Here is a 25652-nt window from a genome sequence, read left to right on the forward strand (position 1 = left end):
TCGTCTGCATTTGGTAGAACAATACATAGATAGCTGAAGTCTTCACCAAGGCCAATCCACAAGTACATAACCACATTTCATACCACTTGCATCTTCCCCCCCCCCCCCCCCCCCCTCCTTGGGAACAATTTTCCCCCCTTCCTAAAAGAATATCCTCCTCACCCTTACCGTAACATAAAATCCTAAACCTCCCCAAGTGCCAAGCTGTTGCCTCTCACTCTCACTCTTACAATCCAAATACAACCCTGTCCTCTTCCTCTTCCTCTTCCTTGTATATATCTATCTATCTATCTATCTACCTATCTGCCTGTCCTCGATGCCTGCACATGCAAAGATCCTAGCAGCATACCACAAAAAGCCTCTACAAAGGAGCCTAACTCTCCTAGTCGAAGCGTGTATAATCCTTGTACGTAGGTACAGTAAGCCTCGCGTAGAAAAACTCTAACTTTCCCGGACTCTACTATTGCTGCACAATACCTCGAGGTCAAATGAACCTTTCTTATATAAGTTGTACCCACGTTCGTTTGCGGTGGCCGGACTGCGTAGGGTAGGGTAGGGCTGTAGGTGTAGGATATATAGCCTCAAATTTGACTTTCTGACGTGTGAAAGTATGGTAGCGAAGCAAAGTACGGCATTGTCAGAGGGCATGTGAAAGGCATGTGACCGGCTGAGTGAAGCCACCGTCACGGAATAATAAGCTGAGGTGAGCGAGTTGGGACCGGGGTATATTTATCAGCCGGACTTTCGTCGGGTAAGCCGAGCATGCGTCGCCGTGAGAATGTCGACGTTACGACTTCGAATTCGTCCACGGGTGTCGAAAAATGACGGTATTACTACCGAAAACGTGCTTCTCGGTATAGCAGTTCAAAAATGAGTAGTAGACATAGATAAAAAAAAAACCATTCTTCACGACAACGAGAGCTTTTCTACATCCGCAACGCCAAGTTCATCCAAGATTTCATCCAAAGAAACGACAACCATGCATCAAAATTCCCACCCCGACTCCAACGGACTCATACTCGATTCGAAGGACTCTCATACCGCAGAGAGCAAGAAATTCTGGGCGCGGGAATTCGAAAACTTACAAGCAACCGTGCACCCTCCACTTCCCAAACCTTCCTACAAACCATGTATCTCGGCTTCGGTGGAGAAGGTGTTGAAGTTGCGCATCGAGGGAGAAAATAAGTCAGAAGTGGCAACAGCAACGCTTGTGCAAGCAGCGTGGGCGGTGGTGTTGGCGCAGCGTACGGGTGGAGATGAGGTTGTGTTTGGGATCGTTCCTGTGAGCGGCAGAAGCTATCCTGTGCGGATTGTGGTTGATCGTGGGGAGCGTGTGGGTGATTGGGTTCGAAGAATTGAGGAGCATGCGCAGATTCTGAAGGTGCATGCGACTTCTTCGAGGCTAGAGGAGATTGCTGCTGTGAGTGAAGAGGCCAGGCTTGCGTGTGGGTTTCAGTCGGCTGTGAGCGTGCAGCAGGATGGGACGTCGTGTGTGAGGTCCGAAGTCAACACGCTTGTGCGGTTGGATTGTGCTGTAGTGCCGCCAGAGGAGGTGCGGTTGACACTGCACTACGATGGCATGTGCATCACAGCGACGCACGCTACATGGCTGCTCAACCACGTGAGCGCAGTGCTCTCCCGCGTGTCGAAGGAAGAGGAGGGGCAACGCGTCGAAGAGTTGTTCCACCCGAGCACTGCAGAAGTCGATTCCATTCACGACGCCATCTATCGTCCGGCTATTGCGGCCCCAACCGGAGCATGCATCCATGACCTCATATTTTCACATGCGCAACGCGACCCAAACCGTATCGCCGTCGCCGCGTGGGACGGAGAGCTAACCTACGCGCAGTTATGTCGGCTCGCGCGTACCTTGGCGCAGCATCTCGCGTGGCGGGGCATCGGGCGCGGCTGCAAGGTCCCGCTGTGCTTTGACCGCTCTTCAGCCGTCATCGTCGCCATGCTTGGCGTGCTCACATCTGGCGCTAGTTTGGTGCTGCTCGATCCTGCGCATCCAGATAGCCGGCTGCGCGCCATCGTGCATCGCATTGGCGCGACGCTTGCTCTCGTGTCGGAGGCTCATCGTGCACGTTTCTCGGACGACTGCAATAGTCTCGTAGTCGACCGTGCCTTTCTCGATGCTCTGGCAGAGTCGGGCCAGCTGGCCGAGCCGGCGTCCAGCGTCACCGCCACTGATCTGGCGTACATTCTCTTCACGTCCGGCAGCACGGGCGAGCCGAAAGGTGTGCTGATGGAGCACGGTGCGTACGTGAGCAGTGCCCAGCAGTATGGGCGCGCTCTGCATCTCGATCATCACACGCGAGCACTGCACGCTGCCTCATACGCCTTCGGTGCGGCGCTTGGCGAGACTGTGCTGGTGCTGCTCTGCGGGGGCTGCGTCGTCGTGCCGCATGAGGAAGATCGAGCGGTACATCGTCTCGGTGCGGTCATGCGGCGGCAGCACGTCTCCTGGACCGCACAGACGCCTTCGGTGGCGCATGCTGCCGGCCTGCAGCCATCCCAAGTGCCCTCCCTCAAGACGCTGGTGCTGGCTGGCGAGCCCCTGACGCCGCAGCTGCGCGACGCCTGGGCCGATTCCGTGACGCTGCTGTACGCATACGGCCAGAGTGAGACGGCGTCCATCTGCAGCGTGGCCCACGTGCGCCGAGAAAGCGATGTTCGAGACCTCGGGCACGCATCTGGCGCGCGCATCTGGCTGGTCGACCCCCGTTCCAGCGACGATGAGCTCCGCCTTGTCCCGCGTGGTTGTCTCGGCGAGCTCGTGGTAGAGAGCACGGGCGTCTGTCGTGGCTATCTGGCCAATACTGATCACGCACGCGCCGCAGCCTTGCCAGTCCCTGCGTGGGCTGCCGCTCGTCGGAGAGCACACGTCAATGGGCGGCGTCTGGCACCGAAGAGCTTGTTCTATCGCACCGGCGATATGGGCCGGTATGCTGAAGAGAGCATGTCGATTCTGTACTGTGGCCGCCTCGACGACCAGATCAAGATTCGCGGCCAGCGCATTGAGTTGCGTGAAGTCGAGCTGGTTGTAGCCGAGCTGTTCCCGTCCGGCAGTGTCCGTGTGCTCGCCGATGTTGTGCGTCGAGATGCCGATGCCGATGCCGATACCGATGCCGCCGTAGTACACCTCACTGTCTTCCTCGTCACCGACAACACTGACGACACTGACAACACTGACAACGCTGCTCGAGCCCACCATCCAGACTCCCACCATGCGCCCATCAGCCTCGCCACCGATGCTGGCGACGAGCCCTATGTACGCAGCCACGTCCGCCCAGAGCTGGCACGGCGAGTGCCCTACTACATGTTACCATCACTGTGGCTTCGAATTCCATCCATACCAAAGACAGCGGCGGGAAAACTGGACAGGAAGACTCTCCGCCGCCTGGGCGTGGAATTCCTCCACCAGCAAGCTGCCCGCAGCCATACATCTACAGCAATGTACGAGCTGCCCAGCACCCCAGCTCAACGTACCTTGCAGCGCCTCTGGGCCCAAGTACTTCCCCATTCTGCGCACGCCATTGGCGCTGATGCCGATTTCTTCCATCTTTCTGGCGACTCCGTACGCGCCATGAAGCTGAGAGCCCTCGCTCGAGACCACCAACTGCGGCTGAGCATGGAAGACATCTTCCGTCGACCCAAACTGAGAGACATGGCCGAAGCCCTTTGCCTGCTACCGCCAGAGAGCAAATCACTCCACATCAAGCCGTTCGCACTCTTGGGCGATGGTGGCGATAAAGTTGTTGATGAAGAAGATTTCTCGGCACGGGCAGCGCTCGCGTGTGGGATCGCTGATGATGAGGTCGAGGACGTATATCCATGCACTCCGCTCCAGGCTGGCATGATGGCCCTCTCTTTGGCTTCGTCGCACAGTGGATACGTAACGCAATACGTGCTGGAACTGAAGAAGGCGATTGACGTCGACCGATGGCTGGACGCCTGGGAAGAGACAATTCGTTCGCTTGCCATTTTGCGTACGAGAATCGTAGCCCTACGGCACGGCGAGCGCGAACAGATGGTCCAAGTCGTCACTCGAGTCGACAAAAGCGTCTCCATTGTATCCGCATCGGACGATCTCGACTCCTTTCTGGCAGAACATCGTCGTTCGCTAGGCTTGGGACAGCCGTTGGCACGCATTGCTCATGTGTCGATTGGGCCCCAAAGCTACTTTGTGTGGACGAGCCATCACGCCTTGTACGACTCTTGGTCTCTGCGCCTCATCTTACGCACGGTTTCTCAGCGATACTTGCATCTCAGCCCACCCGAAACGCTACCCTTCAATTCCTTCATCGGGCATCTTGTCCATTCTTCTCGAAAGGACGCAGGGTGGGAAGATTTCTGGCGCAAATATCTCGATGGTGCTGAAGATTGCCCATTCCCACCACATCTGCCATCCACCTCCGAGAGCAACACACACCTGCAAAACAGCCTAGAACGCTTTTGTTCTCTGGATGCAAGCAGATCCGACTCAACACCTGGCATAACGAGGGCCACTATCATCTACGCAGCATTGGCAATAGTACTTGGTAGCTATGCTGCCTCCCAAGATATTGTATTCGGTGCTACAGTCTCAGGCCGTGCTGCACCACTCTTTGGGATTGAACAGGTTGCCGGTCCCACCATTGCTACGATTCCCGTTCGTGTGCGCCTGGATGGGAAAGATCAGAAAGTCACAGACTTCCTCTACGACCTCCATCGGCAGACTACCGCGACAATGCCATTTGAGCAAGCAGGACTGCAGAACATTTCTGGTCTCAGCCCTAGCGCAGAAAGAGCTTGCGCCTTCCGTACGCATCTTAGCATTCTGCCCGAGGAGGATCCTATCATGCAGATGAGGTCGTTCGGGGAACTGCGCTCCGAATACCTCACGGATCCCACCAACTATCCCCTGCTCGTCCAATGCGAGTTGCAGGAAGGAGGTATCCTCACCAGAATCAAGTTCGACGCCAGTCTTCTCCCGCATGACGTGGTCGATCACTTCCTCGGCGCCTTCACACTGGTCCTTCAGCAGTTGGCTCAGACCACAGACACTCAAAAAGTCGGCGATATTGAGCTGACCGACGCGCAACATCCTGAGAGTGTGTGGCAATGGAATGAAAATGTGCCCACTGCCTGCCACACTCTCGTTCACGAATTGATATTTGAGCAGGCGCGCATACACTATGCCACGTCGCCAGCCATCTGCGCATGGGATGGGGAACTCACGTATGGCGAGTTGGATGTTCTCTCCGACCAGCTCGCGCGATGCATCTCCCGACTTGCAATCGACGTTGGCCATGAATGTGTTGTTCCTCTCTGCTTTGAGAAATCCATGTGGATGCCAGTTGCAATGCTCGGGGTGATGAAGGCCGGAGCGGTGTCTCTTGCACTCGACGTCACACAACCACAAGGTCGTCTGCAGACGATCACCAGTCAGGTACGGCGTCGTCTGTTCCTCTGCTCCAACAGCACTGCGCATCTCGCCAATGAGCTCGCTTCCTGGGCGAACGATGGTCGTTCAGATCAGCAGGCATCTGTGCTTGTCGTCGATGAAGTATTGAAAGAGAAATCTGTAAACCACGCAGACGCGCTCCCGGTTGCATCGCGAGGCGTAAAGCCAGAGAATGCGCTCTATATGGTCTTCACTTCAGGAAGTACCGGTGTCCCAAAGGGCGTAGTAATCACTCACATGAACTTTAGCACTGCACTAGTTGTACAGAAGGATCGCCTAGGCCTGAAACGCCACTCTCGGGTGCTTGACTTCTCTTCATATGCATTCGATATGGCATGGCACAATCTCCTACACACTCTATATGCTGGCGCCTGTTTCTGTATTCCCTCCGAATCGGAACGCATCAATGACCTTTCTGGAAGCGTACATCGCTACAAAGCGACTTTTGCGAATCTCACCCCCAAAGTTGCCGACGTCCTCGACACTTCTGCACTCAATGCGCTGGAGGCACTCGAGGTTGGTGGCGAGCTCGCTACTGTAGGTCAAGCTGAGCGCTGGCGAAAGCACACTCGAGTCAGATGGTTCTATGGCCCTGCCGAATGCTCGGCCATCTCTTCTATATCAGCGGACAATGTACCTCCCTCCAACATCGGACCAGGAGGTGTTGGCCTGTGCACGTGGATTGTAGACCCATACTCCCCTACTAGGCTGTGCCCTATGTACGCGGTGGGCGAATTAGTGCTGGAAGGCCCTCTAGTAGCCCGGGGATACTACAACGACCCCGAAAGAACGGCTGAAAGCTTCATCGACTCACCGCAATGGCTGATGCAACGGGGTCGGAGAAGCCGAGTCTACCGGACGGGCGATCTGGTCAAGTACGATCTCAGCGGTGATCTTATCTTCCTGGGTCGGCGGGACGGTCAGGTGAAGATTCGTGGTCAACGTGTTGAACTTGGAGATGTGGAGCACCATGTTACCGGTGTGCTGCGCGATGAGAGCGGCTTCCCCGACGCCCAGGTCGCTGCCGAGATGGTCACGCCCAAGGACAGCCGCAACTCCATTCTGGTTGCGTTCGTCGCACGACCAAATAATATTGCACTCGAGGAAACGAGAGCTCATTTGGTGAAGGTGGCTGCGTCGATCTCTCGGCGCCTCTCTCACATGATTCCTCCGCATATGATTCCATCTGGATACATCGTGCTCTCGGATATCCCACTCTCGTCGACAGGGAAGACACATCGACAGCAGCTGCGCGAGATCGGTGCCCGAATGAAGGCCATGGAAATCGTTGGTACGGCCGAATCATGCATGCCCAGCAAGCAGGGACGGCCGCTCTCTGCAACGGAGGCTCTCCTGCGGACTCAATGGGCCGACGTCCTTGGTCGTGATGTGGAAGACGTCGGGATTGACGACACCTGGTTTCAGCTGGGAGGTGATTCCATTGCGGCAATGCGGCTCGTGGCGTCTTGTATGAGCAAGGGAATCCCGATGCAGGTTCAAGAAGTATTTCGAAGACTAACCATTGCTAACCTGGCAGCTTGGCTGCAAGAGAAGCAGAAGAATCTCGGCCCGAAGCAAAGCAGGATGAAAAGTTTCCAAATCCGCAAAGACACCGTCAATGAGCCTTTCGATCTTTCGCCCATGCAAAGGCTCTATCTATCCTTCAATCCAACCGCGGATGTGAGATTTCATCAGTATATCAACTGCCGTCTCGCACGACCAATCACCCGAGAGCAGCTGGACGGTGCACTGCTCGTATTGACGGAGCGACATGCAATGCTTCGCGCCCGCCTTCGAGACCGCGATTATCACACCACCACGCCTGTTCGCTCTGCGGATCGATTCTATCAGATCATTACCGATGATTCCTCCAGCTCCTATCACGTTGAACACCACCAACTCCCCATTTCGGAATCCGAGATAGATGAGGAGAAAGTGATCGCGGCAATTCAGACCAGGCTGAATGTCACCCAGGGACCGCTCCTTGTTGCAGCACTGCTGGACGTCGGCCATACACAGCGTCTCTGGCTGACTTGTCATCATTTGTTCGTCGACTACATCTCTTGGGGAAGCATTCTGGAAGACCTGGAAGTGCTCCTAACTGCAAATAACCCGAAACTTCCCGCGCTCGTCTCTGTCAGTTATCAGCAGTGGTGCAAGGCCCAACAGGAATACGCTCATGCACATTTGGACTCCTCCGCACAGGCACTCCTGCCATTCCAATTGCGTGCACGCGAATGCACGTACTGGGCGCCCGAAGCTGCTCCGAATGCCATCTCCACGCAGAATACATGGGAAAATTCGGCCTTCGCTGACTTCTTGCTGGATCCAGCCCCTACAATGGCTCTACTGGGCCGCTCCTGCAACGACGCCTTGGACACTCGCCCCGTGGAGCTCTTAGTTGCGGCTCTGATCCATTCTTTTGCAACCATCTTCCCTGACCGCGCACAGCCCCTGACCATCCACAACGAAGGTCATGGCCGCGAACCCTTCTTGGACGGCCTGGATGTGGCGAAAACTGTGGGCTGGTTCACAACTCTCTGTCCCATCCAGATTGATGGTACCGCAAGCCAGAGCATTCTGGACGTCGTCGCACGCGTCAAGGACTGTTTCCGCAGCATCCCTTCCAATGGCTGGGCTTTCTTCACCTCTCGCATGCTCAACGACAAGCGTCCTCCCGAAGTCGAAGAGGTGGTTTTCAACAATGCAATCGGCGCTCTCCAGCCAACAGGCGCCCGCAGAAAAGAAGCATTCCTTCAACCCCTCGACCACGACTTGAAGCATCCATGGGCAGCCTTTGCCTCGGAACGCCGCTTCGCACTTTTCGATATCGTGACTCGAATGCGTGGAGAGCGTCTCCAGGTTCTCTTTGCGCACTCCACGCGGATCAAACATCAAGATCGAATCGCGAGGTGGATTCTCGCTTACAAACACTCACTCATTGAGCTCGCCACTGTGCTTCCCACCCTGTCACGCACATTTACACTGACCGACTTTCCTCTCGCCTTTAAGAACTATGCGGATCTCAGTGTGTTTGAGACGACAATCCTCCCGGCCCTTGGCCTCTCGGTGGATGAAGTGGAAGATATCTATCCGTGCGCGCCGGTGCAGAAGGGAATTCTTTTGAGCCAGTCAACACGTCCTGAACTGTATCGCGTGCACTATGAGATCGAACTTCGGCCAGCGGTGGATGTCGCGCAGCTGCAAGACGCTTGGCATCAGGTTATTCGTCGACATGCGATTCTACGCACTCTCATTGTCGCCGACATGCCCGGGAGCGGATTTGCGCAGATTGTTTTGAAATCTTTCGAGCCGCAGCTGGGCGTGTCATCAGCTCCTGACGATTCGTGCGGTAAGAAGCAGCGTCCTCGCCCAGAACATGAGTTGATCATCGAACACGCGGATGGAACTTGCATGGCCGTGAGCCTCAAAATCAATCACGCGCTCATCGATGCTCATTCATATAACGTCCTCCTTCAAGACCTCCAGCAAGCGTACACCGGCCTTGCATCCCCAACACCGCCTGCGAGTACTTTCAAAGACTACGTCAAGTACGTCGAATCCCAACCACTGGACGACGCGAGAGAGTACTGGAAAGAACGTCTTTCCAATGTGGAGCCGTGTAATTTTCCTTCTTTGGATGGAGATGGACCACGTTCTGAAAACACAAAAATCCTCCAAGTCGAGACGCCACCAATCGATCATGCCAAACTCCAGCGATTTTGTGAACGTTACAACGTTACCGTTTCAAGTATATGTCAAGCAGCATGGGCATTAGTACTTTGCGCATACACAGGCAACAACGAGAGTGCATGTTTCAGCGTCGCATCCTCAGGGCGCGAACATCCAATTCCCGACATCGACCGAATCGTCGGCCCTCTCATCGTCGCACAGCCCTGCATTTTTCAACTCCAACAACCCGAGGAACTCACGCTCTTGCAACTCGTCCGCTCAGCACAAGCCGAACACCTTCGTTCCATGACTCGAAACCTTCTCCCCCTCGCTGAAATCTTACATTCCGCTTCCATCACCACCATCCCATTCAACACCGGCATCTCAGTAACCACAGGGCCCCAAGGCTCTGCACAAGGCTATGGAAAAGGCCTGTCAATCAGAACACTCAAGGGCCACGATCCAACGGACTTCGACCTCACAGTCCACATCACCGTCACCCGAACTTCCACTTCCATCTCATTGATGTACAGATCCTCTCTCCTCCACCCTTCCCTCGCCTCTAGTGTCGCCGGCTCACTCTGCGCCGTACTCGAAAGCATCCTCTCCTCCCCCAACGCAAAAATCTCTGACGTTGAGAGTATCGGCTCTGAAGATCTCCAAAAGGTCTGGAACTGGAATTCCGACGCACCGCCGAAACATGAAAGACTCCTCCACGATCTCGTTGCCGAACAGGTGAATCTGCGCCCCAATGCTCTAGCTATCGAAGCCTGGGATGGCAAACTCACGTACCGGGAACTCGAACACTTATCAAACTCCCTCGCGTTGCAACTACAAGAGTTGGGTATCAAACCCGAGAGTTTGGTGCCGTTGTTATTCGAACACTCTGTCTGGGTCGTCGTGGCTATGCTTGGGGGTTTGAAAGCTGGGGGAGCCTTTGTTCCGTTACATCCTGATCGATTGGTGGCGACTCTGGATCAAATCCAACCTACCGTGATCCTGACAAGTCCTCAATACGCCGAGACACCGGAGTTCGAATCGTACAAAGTCCTCATTGTGGGTCCCGAGACAATCCAGCCTCTACCAACCAACCTCACCACCTCTTCATCCTCATCTCCCGAAAACGCAGCCTACACCATCTTCACATCCGGCTCCACCGGCTCCCCCAAAGGCGTCATAATCCCTCACTCGGCAATTTGTACAAGCATCCTCTCACACGGTCCGGTTATGTCTTTCACCCCAACCTCCCGAGTCCTACAATTCGCCTCCTATACATTCGACGCCTCAATCCAAGAAATCTTCACAACACTCGTGTTTGGAGGATGTATCTGCATTCCTGCCTCAAACTCTGATCTGGATACCGTGATCCAAGAGTACCAAATCACCTGGGCGGTTCTTGCGCCTTCCCTTTCAAAAACTTTGAAACCAGAGACTGTGGGCGGACTGAAGACGCTGGTGCTTTGTGGAGAAAAAGTCACGAAAAACGCATTACAAGATTGGACGGGGTTGGAGAATGTCATGGTCGGCTACGGACCTACAGAATGCAGTATCGTATGCGTTACAGGACGCGGCACGATTGAAGATCTCGAACGGAAAAGTCTGATTGGGAAAGCTGTGGGGTGTCATACATGGATCGTCCATCCCGACAATCTTTCAAAATTAGTTCCTATCGGTGCGGTGGGTGAGTTGGTGGTTGAAGGGGAGGGATTGGCGAGGGGATACTTGAATGATACGGACAAGACCAGAACTTCATTTTTTGAGGATTTGGGGTGGTTGGAGAAGAGGAGGAAAGGAAGGGTTTATAGGACTGGGGATCTGGTGAGGTGGGGGTTTGATGGGCGGTTGGAGTTTTTAGGAAGACGGGATGAACAAGTAAAAGTTCATGGGCAGAGGGTTGAGTTAGGGGATGTTGAGGTTCAGCTTCAAGGTTTTTTGGCGGATGGGAAGGGGAGGGGGAGGGGGAGGGATGTTGTTGTTGAGGCTGCGCAACTTGCTGGACGCGACTCGTCAACACTGGTGGCGTTTGTTGAGATAGGAGGAGGAGGAGGAGGAGGAGGAAGGGAGGGTGATGGTGATGGTGATGGGGTATGCGACTTGCTGCTGGACACGGCACATCAGGATTCTCTGAAGGAATTTTCACAACGAGCAGACGAACACCTCCACCGCCACCTCCCAGCATACATGTGTCCAAAACTCTACCTCCCCATCACCCACATCCCCCTAACAATTTCCGGAAAAATCAATCGTCGCCTCCTACGCCACATGGCTTCCACCCTCTCCCAGGACCAACTCACACACCTCTTCCGCGGAACGGGTAGCGACGAGAAAAAACGCATCATCCCTCCACAAACCGACTCCGAACGCATCTTACGTGACTTATGGGCGCGTGTGCTCGCGATACCTGCGGAGAAAATCAGCACCGACGACGCATTCTTTCGCCTGGGAGGCGATTCCCTCTCAGCCATCAAATTAGCGTCAACGAGCCGGGACTCTGGCCTTATCCTTTCCGTCCGAGACGTATTCCTCCATCCCATCCTCTCAGCCCTCGCAACAAACGTCCTGCCCGTCCACCCCTCTCCCTCTCCGGAAAATTCTCTATCCCCCTTCACCCTCCGTCCCCCAACCCTAACGCCGGAGACCACAAAATCCCTCGCCGCATCCGCATGCGGTGTGCCGGTGGAAACAATCCAGAATGTTTTCCCCTGTACTCCGTTGCAGGCGGGTATGGTCGCTCTCTCCCTCAGATTCCCCGGGGAATATGTGGTTTGCTATGCGCTCGAGCTCAACGCGGAGATTTCTGAGGGGAGATGGAGACGTGCTTGGGAGGAGAGCGTGCGGGCGATCCCGAGTTTGAGGACGAGGATCGCGCAGATTGGGGAGGGGGGGCTTTTTCAAATCGTTGTCGATGCCGCTTTGTCGTGGGAAGAGATTGATTCTTCTTCGCTAGAGGGGTATATTTCGAGGGAGAAAGGGAGGGGGATGGGGCTAGGTGCACCGTTGGCTCGATTTGCGCTTCTGAAGACGCAGACGCCGGAGGAGTTGGAGGAGAGGAGGGTTTTTGTTTTGACGATTCATCATGGGGTTTTCGATGGTTGGTCGTTGCCTCTGATTTTAGAGGTTGTGGCTTCGTGCTATCGAGGCTCTTCCGTCCTGCCGCGGACCGTAGGACATGATTCTTTCGTGCAGTTTCTGGCACACACTCCCGAAAGTGAGGCGCGGGAGTTTTGGAGGGGCTATTTTGAGGGATTGGATTTTTCGACCTTTCCGACGATCTCGAAGGATCCGCAAGGCAGCGTGCAGCCGGGCGAAGTGCAGGATTTCTGTGTGTTTGAGGGTACGGGGTCGCTGTCGTCGATTACGGTGGCTACGTTGGTGAAAGCTGCGTGGGCTCTCGTCGTGGGGCGTAATACTGCTTCTCACGACATTGTCTTCGGATGCACGGTTTCCGGCCGCAATGTGCCTTTGCCGGGCATCGAGCGCGTTGCCGGTCCTACGGTGGCGACGGTTCCTCTCCGTGTACGCCTTCCCGACGACGCTATGCGGATCGAAGATTTCCTCTCGACGCTCCAGCGCGACGGCGCGACGATGATGCCCTACGAGCAGACGGGTCTCGTGAAGATTGCTACGTACAGTGCCGAGGCGCAGACGGCGTGCACATTCCAGACACTGCTGATCATACAGCCCGACGATGCGCAGGAGAAAATGCAAATGCGTCCGTTTGGGCGTTGGGTGCCTGACCACGGGGCTGCGAGTTCTCGTACGTATCCCCTCGTTCTCAAAATCCAGCTGGCAGAGGATCGAGTGAAGATTTTGGCGACGTTTGATCCACGGGCGATGCGAGAGGAGGATGCGAGACGTTTGTTACGACAGTTGGTGCTTGTGCTCTCGCAGCTCCGGAATGCGGGTCCGGAGACTACGTTTCAGAGGATCGTCAGTACGCCGCTGGAAGACGAGAGGAGGATTCGGGAATGCAATGCTCAGGCTCCGGCTTCTGTGGATGCGTGTGTTCATCATCTCATTGCGGACCAGGTAAGCGCTACATATGATCCAGATCGCGCGGGCTTCGATGCTGACTCTTTCTGTAGGCTCGCGCGCGTCCGAATGCCGTGGCGGTGTGCTCGTGGGACGGTACACTTACGTATGGACAGCTCCACGCTGCCTCGGAACGTTTCGCTCGTCGTCTCTGCCGTCTGTCGCCTTGCAGCAAGGCTGTGGTGGCTTTGTGCTTCCAGAAGTCCAAGTGGACGTCGATTGCTGCGCTGGCCGTCATGAAAGCAGGCGGTGCATCAGTCGCGCTTGACACTGCATTGCCCGCGGGCAGGCTACGCACGATCGTGGACCAAGTTCGTCCACCGTATATCCTCTGCTCGGAGGCGACTGAACCCTTGGCACGGATGGTAGGTGGTGGTTATGCGATTGTGAGAATCGACCGCGATGGCAACGACCAGGAACCCCTTCCACCACCGCTCCCCACGCCATCTCCCGCCGATCCACTCTACGTCGTCTTCACCTCCGGCAGCACAGGCGTGCCCAAGGGAGTCATCATTACCCACTCCAACTTCGCCACTGCCGCCGCACTGCAGCATCGAAAGCTACACTTGGACACGACCAGCCGCGTCCTCGACGGGGTTTCCTACGCATTTGACGTGGCGTGGTCCAATATGCTGCACTGCTGGCTCGCCGGCGCATGTCTCTGCATCCCAAACACCGACGAACTCGGCAACGACATGGTCTCCGCGATCACTCGACTTTCCGTCACGTATGCCCATCTGACCCCTTCGCTTGCTCGCATGCTCGATCCGCGTCGAGTCCCGAGTCTTCGGGTTCTCAGCTTCATCGGCGAGCCTCTGAACGCTGCGGATCTTGCGCGTTGGAAGGGTACAGGCGTCACGCTGCTCAATACCTATGGACCTGCGGAATGTACAGTCGTGAGCACTATCACTGACCCTCTGCCCACGGACATGGAAGACGATCCTTCAATCGGTTCTGCTGTAGGTCTCAATGCCTGGATTGTAGAACCGACGCATGGCCAGTACCTCGTCCCCATTGGCGCCATTGGCGAGCTAGTTCTCGAAGGTCCACTCGTCGGCGCCGGATATCTCCACGACGCGGACAAAACAAGGGCCGTATTCTTGGAATATCCTGAATGGCTGGGACGATCGAGCAGACTCTATCGCACGGGCGATCTCGTGCGGTCCTCTCCCGAAGATCCAAGGATTTTGACATTTGTCGGGCGGAAGGATGGGCAGGTTAAGATTCGCGGTCAGCGTGTAGAGCTCGGTGAGGTGGAACATCATGTCGAGATGGCGGTGCGGAAGACGCTTGCGTTTCAAGATGTTCGAGTGGCTGCTGCGTTGATCACGCCGCGGGATATGGTGGAGAGATCTGTGCTCGCTGCTTTTCTGGTCTGGTCTGGCGCTGAAGGAGAGGGCTTGTCATCGTCGAATCAGGTTTTGAAGGCTGAGGCGACGCAAGCGGTGAATGATCATCTGGCGCAGCAAGTCCCATCCAGCATGATCCCCGTGGCGTATATTCGGGTGGAGTCAATCCCTCTCGAAGCTACGGGTAAAGTCAGCAGGCGACGACTAAAGGAAATTGGATCCCAAGTTTCGGTCTGCGAAGACACAGCTGATGAAAAGGCGCCAGAGGAAGCAGCACAACCTTCTACGGCTCTGGAACGAGAGCTTCAGGCCATCTTTGCACGCACTCTGAAGCGTTCGGCGGAGAGTATTGGTGTGCGCAGCGATTTCTTCCAGATGGGAGGAGACTCGATTACGGCCATCCAGGTCGTCGCCGCTTGCCGTGCACGGGGCTTTGGCGAAGGCGTGTCGGTGCAAGATGTTTTCCAGCGGCGGAATATTGCGGAGTTGGCAGTGTTGTTGGAGGAACGATGCAAGGCGACGCAGGATGATGCTCGTGTTGTGGAGGAGATGCCTGGGCGTGGAAGAGGACACGACGTGAACGATGACCGACGACGATTTCGTCTCTCGCTTGACGACGATGCCAGCGTCGAGTTGAAGAAGAAGCTGGGGCATATGGGCCTGGACGTTTCGCAGGTGGAGGAAGTGTATGCCTGTGCACCAACGCAAGAGGCGATGCTCCTCCAGCAGGCCGTGGCGCCGGACATGTATCGACTGCGACTGGAGTTCGATGTGCTTCCTTCGTCGGCGGAGCTGCCAGCGGTGAATGTCGTGCGTCTGCAGCGAGCGTGGCGTACGGTGGTGAAGAGACATGCCATTTTGAGGACTGTGTTCGTGGAGAGCGAGCGCGGTTTTGTGCAGGTCGTACTGCGCAACTGCTCGCCCGACGTCGTGTGCGTTAGGGCATCTCCACCACCACCACCATCCAATGCATCACCACCAACACACGCACCGGCACAACCGCAACACCGCGTGGAAATCCGCCAGTCCGCCGATGCCTCGACGCCTGTGAAATTCATCTTGAGCATCAACCACGCCCTGATGGACGCACACTCCATCGGACTCCTTGTCCGTGAGCTCACGGCCATCTACAGCGCTCTCCCCCTGGACCACGACGTCGTGGTGCCGTATGCGAAGTTCATTGAATTCCTCGCGCACCAGTCGTTGGCAGAAGCTCGAAGCTACTGGGCGTCACGTCTCCAGGGCGTGGAAGCATGCTGTATCGCTTCCACGGCTTCGGCGTCGTCGTCGTCGTCGTCGTCGACAGTGGCTATACCGCCCATTGCTCACGCCCCATTGAAGCTCTTCTGCGCCACGTTTGGCGTCAGCGTGTCAAGTATTTGTCAAGTTGCCTGGGCGCTCGTTCTGCGCGCCTTTACGGCTTCGCGTACGCCATGTTTCGGCGTCGTCATCTCTGGCCGGGAACTGCCCATTGATGGCGTGCAGTCGATCGTAGGCCCCCTGGTTACGACGGTGCCGTTCGTTGTGCCGTTGGACGACGATTCTTTGGTGCTGGAGACGGTACGACGTAGTTTCGATGATACGCTCCACGCTGTTCGTCATCAGCTGCTTCCCCTTATGGAGATGCAGCATACCAATACCGGTGCGTTGTTCGATAGCGCTTTGTCTGTGACGACTGAGCATGCCCACGATACCGATGTCGATGCCGATGCCGATGATGCCGATGATGCCGATGTGGTGTTTCGCAGCGTCGGAGGACACGATGTCTCCGAGGTGGGTATCGATTCCCCTCGATGATTTATGTATACTAACCACGAGGCCCAGTTTGCAATCGCAGCTCATGTCGTGGCTGGACATGAGTCGACGAGAGCGTCGTTGAATTATGCCTCCACTATACCCGACGACTTGGCGTTGAGCATCGCTGCCGCCTTCAGCGAGGCCATATCGAGTCTCACCGCCATCACCCTCGACGCTCACTCTGCATTGATAGGGAATGTCAACCTTGTCAGCGCCCACGATGTCGACATGATCCGGCAGTGGAATGCCATAACGCCACAGCCAGCGCATCCACCTCAATGCCTCCACGAGCGCGTGTCCGAATGTGCCGCCAAATGGCCTGAGGCGCTCGCCGTCTGTTCCTGGGATGCCGAGCTCACCTATCATGAGCTGGACCAGCGTTCCACCCGCCTGGCTCATTCTTTGGTACATCGTGGCGTGGGAGCAGACGTTCGCCTTCCCTTCTGCATCGAGAAGTCGGCCGCCGCAGTCGTTGCTATTCTTGCCATTCTCAAGGCCGGCGCCACTTTCGTCCCTCTAGACCCCCAGTGGCCTGCAGCGCGCTACAAGGACATTCTGGCTCGTACCGACGCTCCATTTGTGCTGACGTCTCGCCAGTGCCAGCATCATTTGGTGGCGAACGGCGCGCCCACTGTGCTTCTAGATGAAAGCCCCCATTCTCCGCGGCTGCCATTGCCCCAATGCGACCCCAACGCCGCCGCATATGTTCTCTTCACCTCAGGCAGTACTGGCGCCCCGAAAGGCGTCGTGGTCGAGCACAGTGCCGTATGTACGAGTTGCCTTGCCCTTGGGCCGGCGTTGTGCTTCAATCGCGAATCGCGTGTGCTGCAATTCAGGTACGTCCCCTGTTCCCTTGTAGTGCCATTCATTGATCGCTCCTGACACTGACATGCCACAGCGCTTTCGTCTTTGACGGCTGTCTCATGGAAATTTTCACCACCTTGCTCTACGGCGGCTGCGTCTGTGTGCCCTCCGACGCCGAGAGAGCCAACGACCTGGAAGCTTTCATGAATCGCCGCCGCGTCAACTACGCCTTCTTAACACCATCTCGCACGCGCCTATTGAATTTCTCGCGTCTCCAAAGCCCACTCGAAACGCTGCTCGTCGGTGGAGAGCCTGTAGCCAATGCTGACTGCGACGTCTGGTCTCGTGAGGTGAATCGGCTGTTGATCGTCTACGGGCCTACTGAGGCGTGCATCATTTGCTTCGTGGCGCACTATCCATCGCCATCCGAGCGGGAGAAAGGGAAGAAAGCCGTGCAAGGCACGATCGGTCGTGCCATCCTTCCGAGTAGTCGCAGCTGGATCGTCGACGCCACCAACTTTACCAGGCTCTGCCCGATCGGCGCGACAGGCGAACTTCTCATCGAGGGACCTGTGCTCGCCCGTGCCTACCTGGGTGATGAGGCGGCGACGAATGCATCCTTCGTTCACGCTCTTCAGAACACACTCGGTGCCGAGACGCGGCTGTATCGTACGGGCGATCTCGTCAAGTACGAACGGGACGGCACGGTCACATTCGTCGGCCGCATGGATGGACAGGTCAAGGTCAATGGCCAGAGGATTGAAGTCGGCGAGATTGAACAGCACGTCCGGCAGTGTCTTCCCAACGCGGCTGTCGTCGTCGAACATGTGCACGTCAGGGGACGCTCCTCGGCCCTGCTGGCCGCCTTCATCCAGGTCGGCGAGGCAGACACCGAGCTCGTTGCTATACGTCGTGACCAAATCACGTCGTTTGCGCGAGAATTGCCCCAGCAGCTCCGTGCACGACTTCCCATCGCCATGGTCCCGAAGCTCTACATCCCGGTGACCAAGGTGCCGCTGACCGTGAATGGGAAGGTCGATCGCCGCTCCTTACGCCACCTGCTGTCTGCTCTGGCAGAAGAGGACTTGGCAGACCTCCACGGCATCGACCGTGATCATGCACTTCATCAACGACCCAGTGGTGCGACGGAGCAACTGCTGTCCAACTTGTGGGCAAAAGTGCTAGGCTGCGAAGAGCGCCTTCTCTCACGTCACGACCACTTCTTACAACTCGGTGGTGACTCCTTGACGGCGCTCAAGCTGTCATCGGAGGCGCGAAAACATCATCTTTCTCTCGCGGTGAGAAGTCACTTCCTTCCCATTTCGGGAATATATCAAGAATGCAATTAATGTGCTTGCAGGTTTCCGACATTCTCCGCCACCCCATCCTCTCCGATATGGCGCACGCAGCAGGATCCGTGACGGAGGAGCATGCAGAACCATCCTACATCTCACCCTTCGCTCTCTTACCCGCCGGCGCCAGCAAAGCGCAAATGCAACGTCTGGCCTCCATTGCCTGCGAGCTTTCTTCGGAGAGCATTGAAGACGTCTATCCATGCACTCCACTCCAGGAGGGAATGCTCGCGCTCTCGACGAGCTCGCAGGGTGACTATCTCGCATGCTACGTCCTCGCGCTTAGGGATACCATTGACCTGGAGCGCTTCAAGATGGCATGGCACGCTACTATCCACTCCATCCCCATTCTTCGCACCCGAATCGCCCAGCTAGGACATCTCGGCCTCTTCCAGATCGTACAAGATCGGATGGAACTCAATTGGACCGAATCGACATCGCTGCAAGAATACGTCCGCCACAAGAAGGCCACACCACCGGGCTTGGGTCAGCGTCTTCTCGACGTCGCTATAGTTGTGGAGGAGAAGAGACGCTTCTTTGTCTGGACGATCCATCATGCGTTGTTCGATGGATGGTCTCTGCCGCTGATTCTGGACGTCGTGGAAGATCACTATGGCAATGGACGCAACTTGCGACCGATGGCTGCTTTCAATGCTTTCATTGCGCATCTGTGCCGTGTGCAGGACGAGGATGCCGCGGCAGAGTTTTGGCGCTCGCTTCTCGCTGGCTTTGACTCTTCGCATTTCCCGTCGCAGGTTCCGAACATGCTTACCACAAACGACGACGGTGGACGGGGCAACGCGGAGCGCTTCTGTTCCCTGGGATCCATAGCGAAGTCAGACTTCACCATCTCCTCCGTGCTCAGGGCGGCATGGGCTCTCGTGGTCGCCAGATATACAGCCTCTCGTGATATAGTCTTTGGCTGTACCGTATACGGCCGCAGCGCGCCTGTTGCGGACATCAATCATATTTTAGGGCCAACAATCGCCACGGTACCGGTACGAGTACAAGTGAACGACAACGCTTCAATTTCCGAATTCCTGCGCCAAATCCAAAACCAGACGACGGCCATGATCCAGTATGAACAAGTCGGGCTGAGGAAAGTCAGAAGTCTCGGAGCAGACGCCGAACATGCGTGTCAGTTTCAGACATTATTGGTCATTCAACCCAAAGCCGAGAGGATTTCTCACGACGCACACTCTGATGATGATGATAGTCCCTTCGGAAACTGGCAGTATCAGGGACAAGCGCAGATTCTTACATACCCACTCATGCTGCAGTGCGAGCCGACAGCTGATGGAGTTCGATTGTCGGCGGCGTATGATCGACGAGTCCTTAGCAGCAGTGATACGGATGGTCTACTGGACTCACTCGCACATGTCTTGACGCAGCTAGTCGAAGGATCGCTGTCGACGATTGACGACATCGAAGTAGTGACTCCTGGGCAACTCGACCGAATCTGGTCCTGGAACGCCCCGGTTCCGACGAGCTGTGAGCAATGCGTGCACGATTTGGTGCTGTCACGAGGGGACACTGCACCCGCCATCGACGCCTGGGATGGCCAGTTGAGTTACGCACAGCTCGATGATGTGTCGAGTCGACTTGCTAGCCGACTCCAAACTCTCGGTGTTGGCGGGGGCTCGACTGTAGTGTTGTGTTTGGATAAGTCGGCTTGGATGCCAGTGTCAATGCTGGCGGTCATGAAGGCTGGTGGCGCATCGGTGGCGCTCGATATCGGCCAGCCGGTAGCACGTCTTGGTGTCATCGCTGAGCAGGCACAAGCTCGCTGGTTCCTTTGCTCGAGGCGGACACAGACCTTGGCGACACAAGTCATGCATCAAGACCCATCGTCTGGTGCAGTGCTACACCCGGTCGACGACGTCCCTTTGGTCGAATTGGAGCCCTCTTCCTCGAAGATCCTCCCATCGGCTCGGCCTGACAGCCCCTTGTATGTCATCTTCACCTCTGACAGCAAAGGCGTCGTCATCTCCCACTCCAACTTCGCGAGTGCATTGGTCCATCAAAAGGAGAAACTCGGCCTGAGCAAAGAATCTCGCGTACTAGATTTTTCATCCTACGCTTCCGACATGAGCTGGCATAGCCTGTTACACACTCTCTACGCCGGAGGTTGTCTCTGCGTTCCTTCCAGCGAGGAGCTGCAGAAGAATCTCTCCGGCAGTATCCTTCGATATAGGGTGACTTACTCAACGCTCACACCCCAAGTGGCGGCTTTACTCGAAGACTCCGCCAAGCAATCGCTTTCCAAACTCGGCCTCACAGGAGAGATTGCGAGTGCTTACCTGGTCGATCGTCTCCGCGAACACGTTCCGGTATTTTTCCTCTACGGATCAGCAGAGTGCTCGGCGATCGCATCCATCGCAGACACTACAGCACCGTCGACGAATATTGGGTATGGAACCGGCTCGTGCACCTGGATTGTCGATTCCGAGAATCCCAATCGACTCTGTCCTATCGGCGGCGTTGGGGAACTGGTTCTCGAAGGGCCGGTCGTGGGACACGGATATCTCAAGAACGCAGACCAAAGCGAGGCTGCATTTGTCGCTTCCCCATCATGGCTGCTTCGCGGCCGTCCGAGCTTTCCAGGCCGATCGGGCAGACTGTACAAGACGGGTGACCTGGTTCGATATAATTTCGATGGCAGCTTGAAATGTCTCGGACCCAAGGACGGACAGATTCAAATCCGCGGGCAGAGGGTTGAGCGCAGGGAAGTCGAAGACCACATTGCCGTTGCAGTACGGAGGTTGTGCACGAGCGAGATCTGCGTTGCCGTTGAGCTCGTCACTCTCCCGGAAAATCCTAGCAAAGGTTCGCTCATGGCATTCATCTCTCCCTCCCACCCGACCGACTCACTCACCGAACATCTCCGCCAAAACTTAATTCAGAAGAAGGGCGATATATACCACCACCTCACCACCTCCCTCCCATCGTACATCGTCCCGGCCGGCTGCATTTGTTTGGCCAGAATTCCTTTGACAGCAACCGGGACTACGGATCACAAACGTTTACGAGAGATTGCGAGGACGGGCCACATGCTTCATTTCTGCCCCGGAAACGCAAAGACACCAGGACGAAAAATTCCGGCCAATTCCACCGAACGACTCTTCCGTCATCTCATGGCAAGAGTTTTACATCTCGACGAAGCAGCCATTCCGGTTGATGCTTCGTTTTTCGGCCTGAGTGGGGATTCGATCACGGCTATGCAACTCGCTGCTGCGTGTCGGGATGAGGGGTTGGAGGTGAGGGTCAGTGATGTTTTTAGGGAGAAGACGTGTGAGAGGATGGCGGCGATGGTAGACACGCGCTCGGAATCGGCCATCACTCCACCACAGCAATCGCCCGAGCCAACGCTGAGCGAGTTCCCTCTTGCTTTCACCGCATCCGAAAGTTTGACCAAGTTCCAGACCGAAGTGCTCCCACGCCTGGGCCTGCACATATCTGATGTCGAAGACGTGTACGCCTGCGCTCCGGTGCAAGCGGGTATTTTGGCGAGCCAGATGGCCAATCCAACTTCTTACCTCGTGCGGTATGAGATGGAAATCGCCCCATCGGAGCACGGCGGACCACCGGTGGATGCCGTGCGGGTCTCGCATGCTTGGGGTGCTGTCGTCCAGCGCCACCCGATTCTGCGAACCGTTTTCGTTGGAGATATGCCCGAGACTGGCTTGGCACAGATTGTTCTCCGCAGAGTCGATCCAAGTGTGCATATTGTGCCAGCATCGCAGCGTGGTCAACGAGAGCAAAGAATCAACGCTCCCCAACACTGGGTCACCATCTCACCCTCCGAAGAAACGGGCACCATACACTTCACCCTGATCATCAACCACGCCTTGATCGACGCACATACCATCGACCTCCTCGCCCGCGATCTCCGCCTCGCATATCACGCCCGTCCCTTTCCCGCCACGACACCTTATAAAGCCTACATCACCTACGTCCACCATCACGACAAAAGCAACGAAGCACTCACCTTCTGGAAAACCCTCCTCTCCGACATCGAACCCTGCTATTTCCCTATGAGCGGCGAACCCTCCTCCCGCGATTCGCAGCGAATGGAATTAGCTGCTCCCGCAATCCAAACGTCTCACCTCCGAAACTTCTGTCAAGTCACGAATACGACTCCTTCGAGCCTCTTCTACGCGGCTTGGACGCTGGTCTTACAAGCCTACACAAACTCCCCTCGGCCCTGTTTTGGCTGGATTGCGTCCGGGAGAGATCTCCCGATTTCGGGGGTTGAAGGGATTGTTGGGCCTTTGATTTCTACGGCGCCGCTTGTCGCGCCACCCGAGCTTGAGTGCAGGACTGTGGAAGAGCTCGTGCAAATCCTCCAGGCGCAGACGACGGAGGCTTTGCAGCATCAGCCGACTCCTTTGACGGAGATTCATCATCATCTTGGTCTGGGTTCGACGAGGTTGTTTGATACGGTTGTTTCGGTGCGTGGGGACGTCGGTGCTTCGGATTCCAGGGAAGATGACATGATCACTTTCCGCTCTCAAACGGGTCATGATCCTTCCGAAGTGAGTTTGCTCGAGATCGAGTTCGTTGATGGGCATTGCTAACATTTCCAGTTCGAAATTGTCCTTCAAATCCACCAAGGCCCGGAAGAGACGCAGATTTCCTTCGTGTATGTGACTTCGTTGCACGGAGTTATGGACAGTGTGGCTTCGGCTTTCAGTACGGCAATCTCGGATATGCTTTCACATCCACATACTCCTGTCACGAAAATCGCTCTCCTTGGCCCTCGGGATTCGCAGCAGATCTGGAGCTGGAATGCGGTGGAACCAGTGCGATCTTTGGAATGCATACACGACCTGTTCGCTGCTACGCTTTCACGACAACCCAACGCTCCGGCCGTGGCGAGCTGGGATGGAGATCTGACCTACGAACGGCTGGATTCCCTATCCAACCGCGTGGCGAGTCGTCTCCACCAGCATCTCGATATTTCTGATACCTATGTCCCTATCTGCTTGGAGAAATCCCTGTGGGCGCCAGTTGCTATGCTCGCGGTTCTCAAATCCGGACGTGCTTTTGTACCTCTGGATCCGAAACTTCCCCCTGCACGCTGCGAAAGCATTTTGCAGCAGGTCCGGGCGACTTGTATCCTCACGTCGTCTACATGTGCGAGGAGGCTCTTGTCACTGCCAACCTCGATCACGACAATCCTGGTGGATCGCGAGGAAAAGGAAACGGTGAGCGATGGCGTTTCCGCGACGTTGACGTCTTCCAGCCCGGCCTACATCATCTTCACGTCCGGAAGCACCGGTCAGCCCAAAGGCGTGGTCATGGAGCATGGCGCCGTCAGCACGAGCTGTCTCGCACACGGAAACGCTTTGGGATTCGCGACTCCAGGACGAAGGGTGTTGCAGTTCAGTTCTTACGTTTTCGACGGCTGCATCATGGAGATCTTCACGACTCTAATCTTCGGAGGATGTATTTGTATACCCTCCGAGTCGGATCGTGGCGACTACGACTGCTTGGCTACGTTTCTGAGGGAAAAGGGTGTCAATTGGGCTTTCTTGACGCCATCAGTCGCGCGTTGCCTCTCGTTCGGTCAGCTCTCGGGTTTGGATGTGCTTGTTGTGGGAGGTGAGGTGGTGACGGAGTCTGATCGTCAGATTTGGAGGAAGTTGAAACGCTTCATGGTTGTCTATGGTCCTACGGAAGCTTGTGTGATCTGCATGAGAGCGGACTATGCGGATGGGAAACACGATCGAGCTAGCATTGGACGTGCAATTGAGCAGGGCTGGCGCAGCTGGGTTGTGAATTCGGGCGACCGATTGCTGCCTATTGGCGCCGTTGGCGAGTTACTCATCGAAGGGCCCCCATTAGCGCGAGGATATTTGGGCGCGGAGGACAAGACCCAGGCGGCATTCATCGAGTCTCCGGACTGGTTGCCTAATGCGAGACTCTATCGAACTGGAGATCTTGTGCGCTACACTAACGACGGTGGCCTCAATTTTGTCGGTCGTCGCGATGAACAGGTCAAAATCAACGGGCAGAGGCTCGAGTTGGCGGAGATTGAACTGCAACTTGCAGAGTGTTTGGCTTTAGCGGAAGCAGTCATCGTAGAGCTGGTTGAGCTTCGCGGACAGGCGCCGGCGGTGTTGGTGGCATTCGTTCAACATACCGTCGTTGCCGCTGAAGGGGTCGTTACTCTGGACGAGACCAGGATACCTACGATGGCTTCTATGATGGGGGAGCTCGAGGTGCAGCTCCGCGATCGTCTTCCCACCTACATGCTCCCCAAGCTCTACGTCCCTCTGACGAGGATTCCACTCACCACCTCCGGCAAGGCTGATCGTCGCCTCTTACGACAATTGGGATCGGATCTGACGGCTCAGCAAATCTCTCTGCTTCGAAGCCATCCGCATAGAACGCCACCCAGTACGAGGACTGAAAGGCTCCTGGCGGACCTCTGGGCACAGGTCCTCAAAATCGATGATGAAGCAGAAATCAGCATCCACGACGATTTCTTCCAGAGCGGTGGCGATTCCATCTCAGTCATGAAGTTCGTGGGCCTCGCACGCGGGAAAGGGCTGTACCTGGATGTGCGTGATGTTTTCGCCAACCCAACCATCCATCTCCTCTCACCCATCGTCGAGAACGGTGTTGTCGTGCCGTCAACAAAACCCAAGCAAGAAGACGTACCGCCTTTCGCCACTCTCCACGAATTCCATCCAGACTTAACCCGTACCGCTCTTGCTCAACACATCAATCGCGACCCAGAAGACATAACCGACGCCCTCCCCGCAACACGTACACAGCACGAATTCATCCACGGAGCACTGAGCGGCGTCATGCCACCTTTCAACTACCTCTGGCTAAATTTCCCAGCCCACACAAATCTCACCCCGCTCCACCTCCAACTCCGCTGCGAAACCTCCATCCTAGAATTCGAAACCCTCCGGACACTTTTCCACACCACCCCTTCAAACGCAGTCATCCAAATCATCCTGAAGAAAGAGAGGATCGACCCTCGCACATGTATCTCACACTCCACCCTCCCACCCGATATCTCACCGGCGGACTACGTCGAGCAACTCTGTCAATCCGACGCCCAACAACCTTTTCACCCCAGCGTTCTCCCGACGAAGTTCTTCCTCCTCCAACACCAACAGCAGTCACAGCACTCCTGCTCCTGCTCGATCATCATCCGTCTCTCTCACGCTCAATACGATG

General features: G+C 56.0%; 1 protein-coding gene across 1 annotated transcript; it reads left to right on the plus strand.

Moving 5' to 3' along the window:
• Positions 1 to 1478: 1478 nt before the first annotated feature.
• MYCFIDRAFT_93876 (uncharacterized protein) lies at positions 1479 to 25079 on the plus strand (the record flags this gene model as incomplete). The annotated part of the gene is made up of 7 exons (XM_007931289.1): positions 1479 to 1488; positions 1539 to 13150; positions 13207 to 16275; positions 16327 to 17135; positions 17198 to 18401; positions 18464 to 20081; positions 23346 to 25079. Coding segments are annotated over 7 exons (20056 nt in total), but the record flags the coding sequence as incomplete, so codon positions are not given.
• Positions 25080 to 25652: the final 573 nt, after the last annotated feature.

This window comes from Pseudocercospora fijiensis (genome assembly GCF_000340215.1).
Source record: "Pseudocercospora fijiensis CIRAD86 unplaced genomic scaffold MYCFIscaffold_7, whole genome shotgun sequence".
Taxonomy (NCBI): domain Eukaryota; kingdom Fungi; phylum Ascomycota; class Dothideomycetes; order Mycosphaerellales; family Mycosphaerellaceae; genus Pseudocercospora; species Pseudocercospora fijiensis.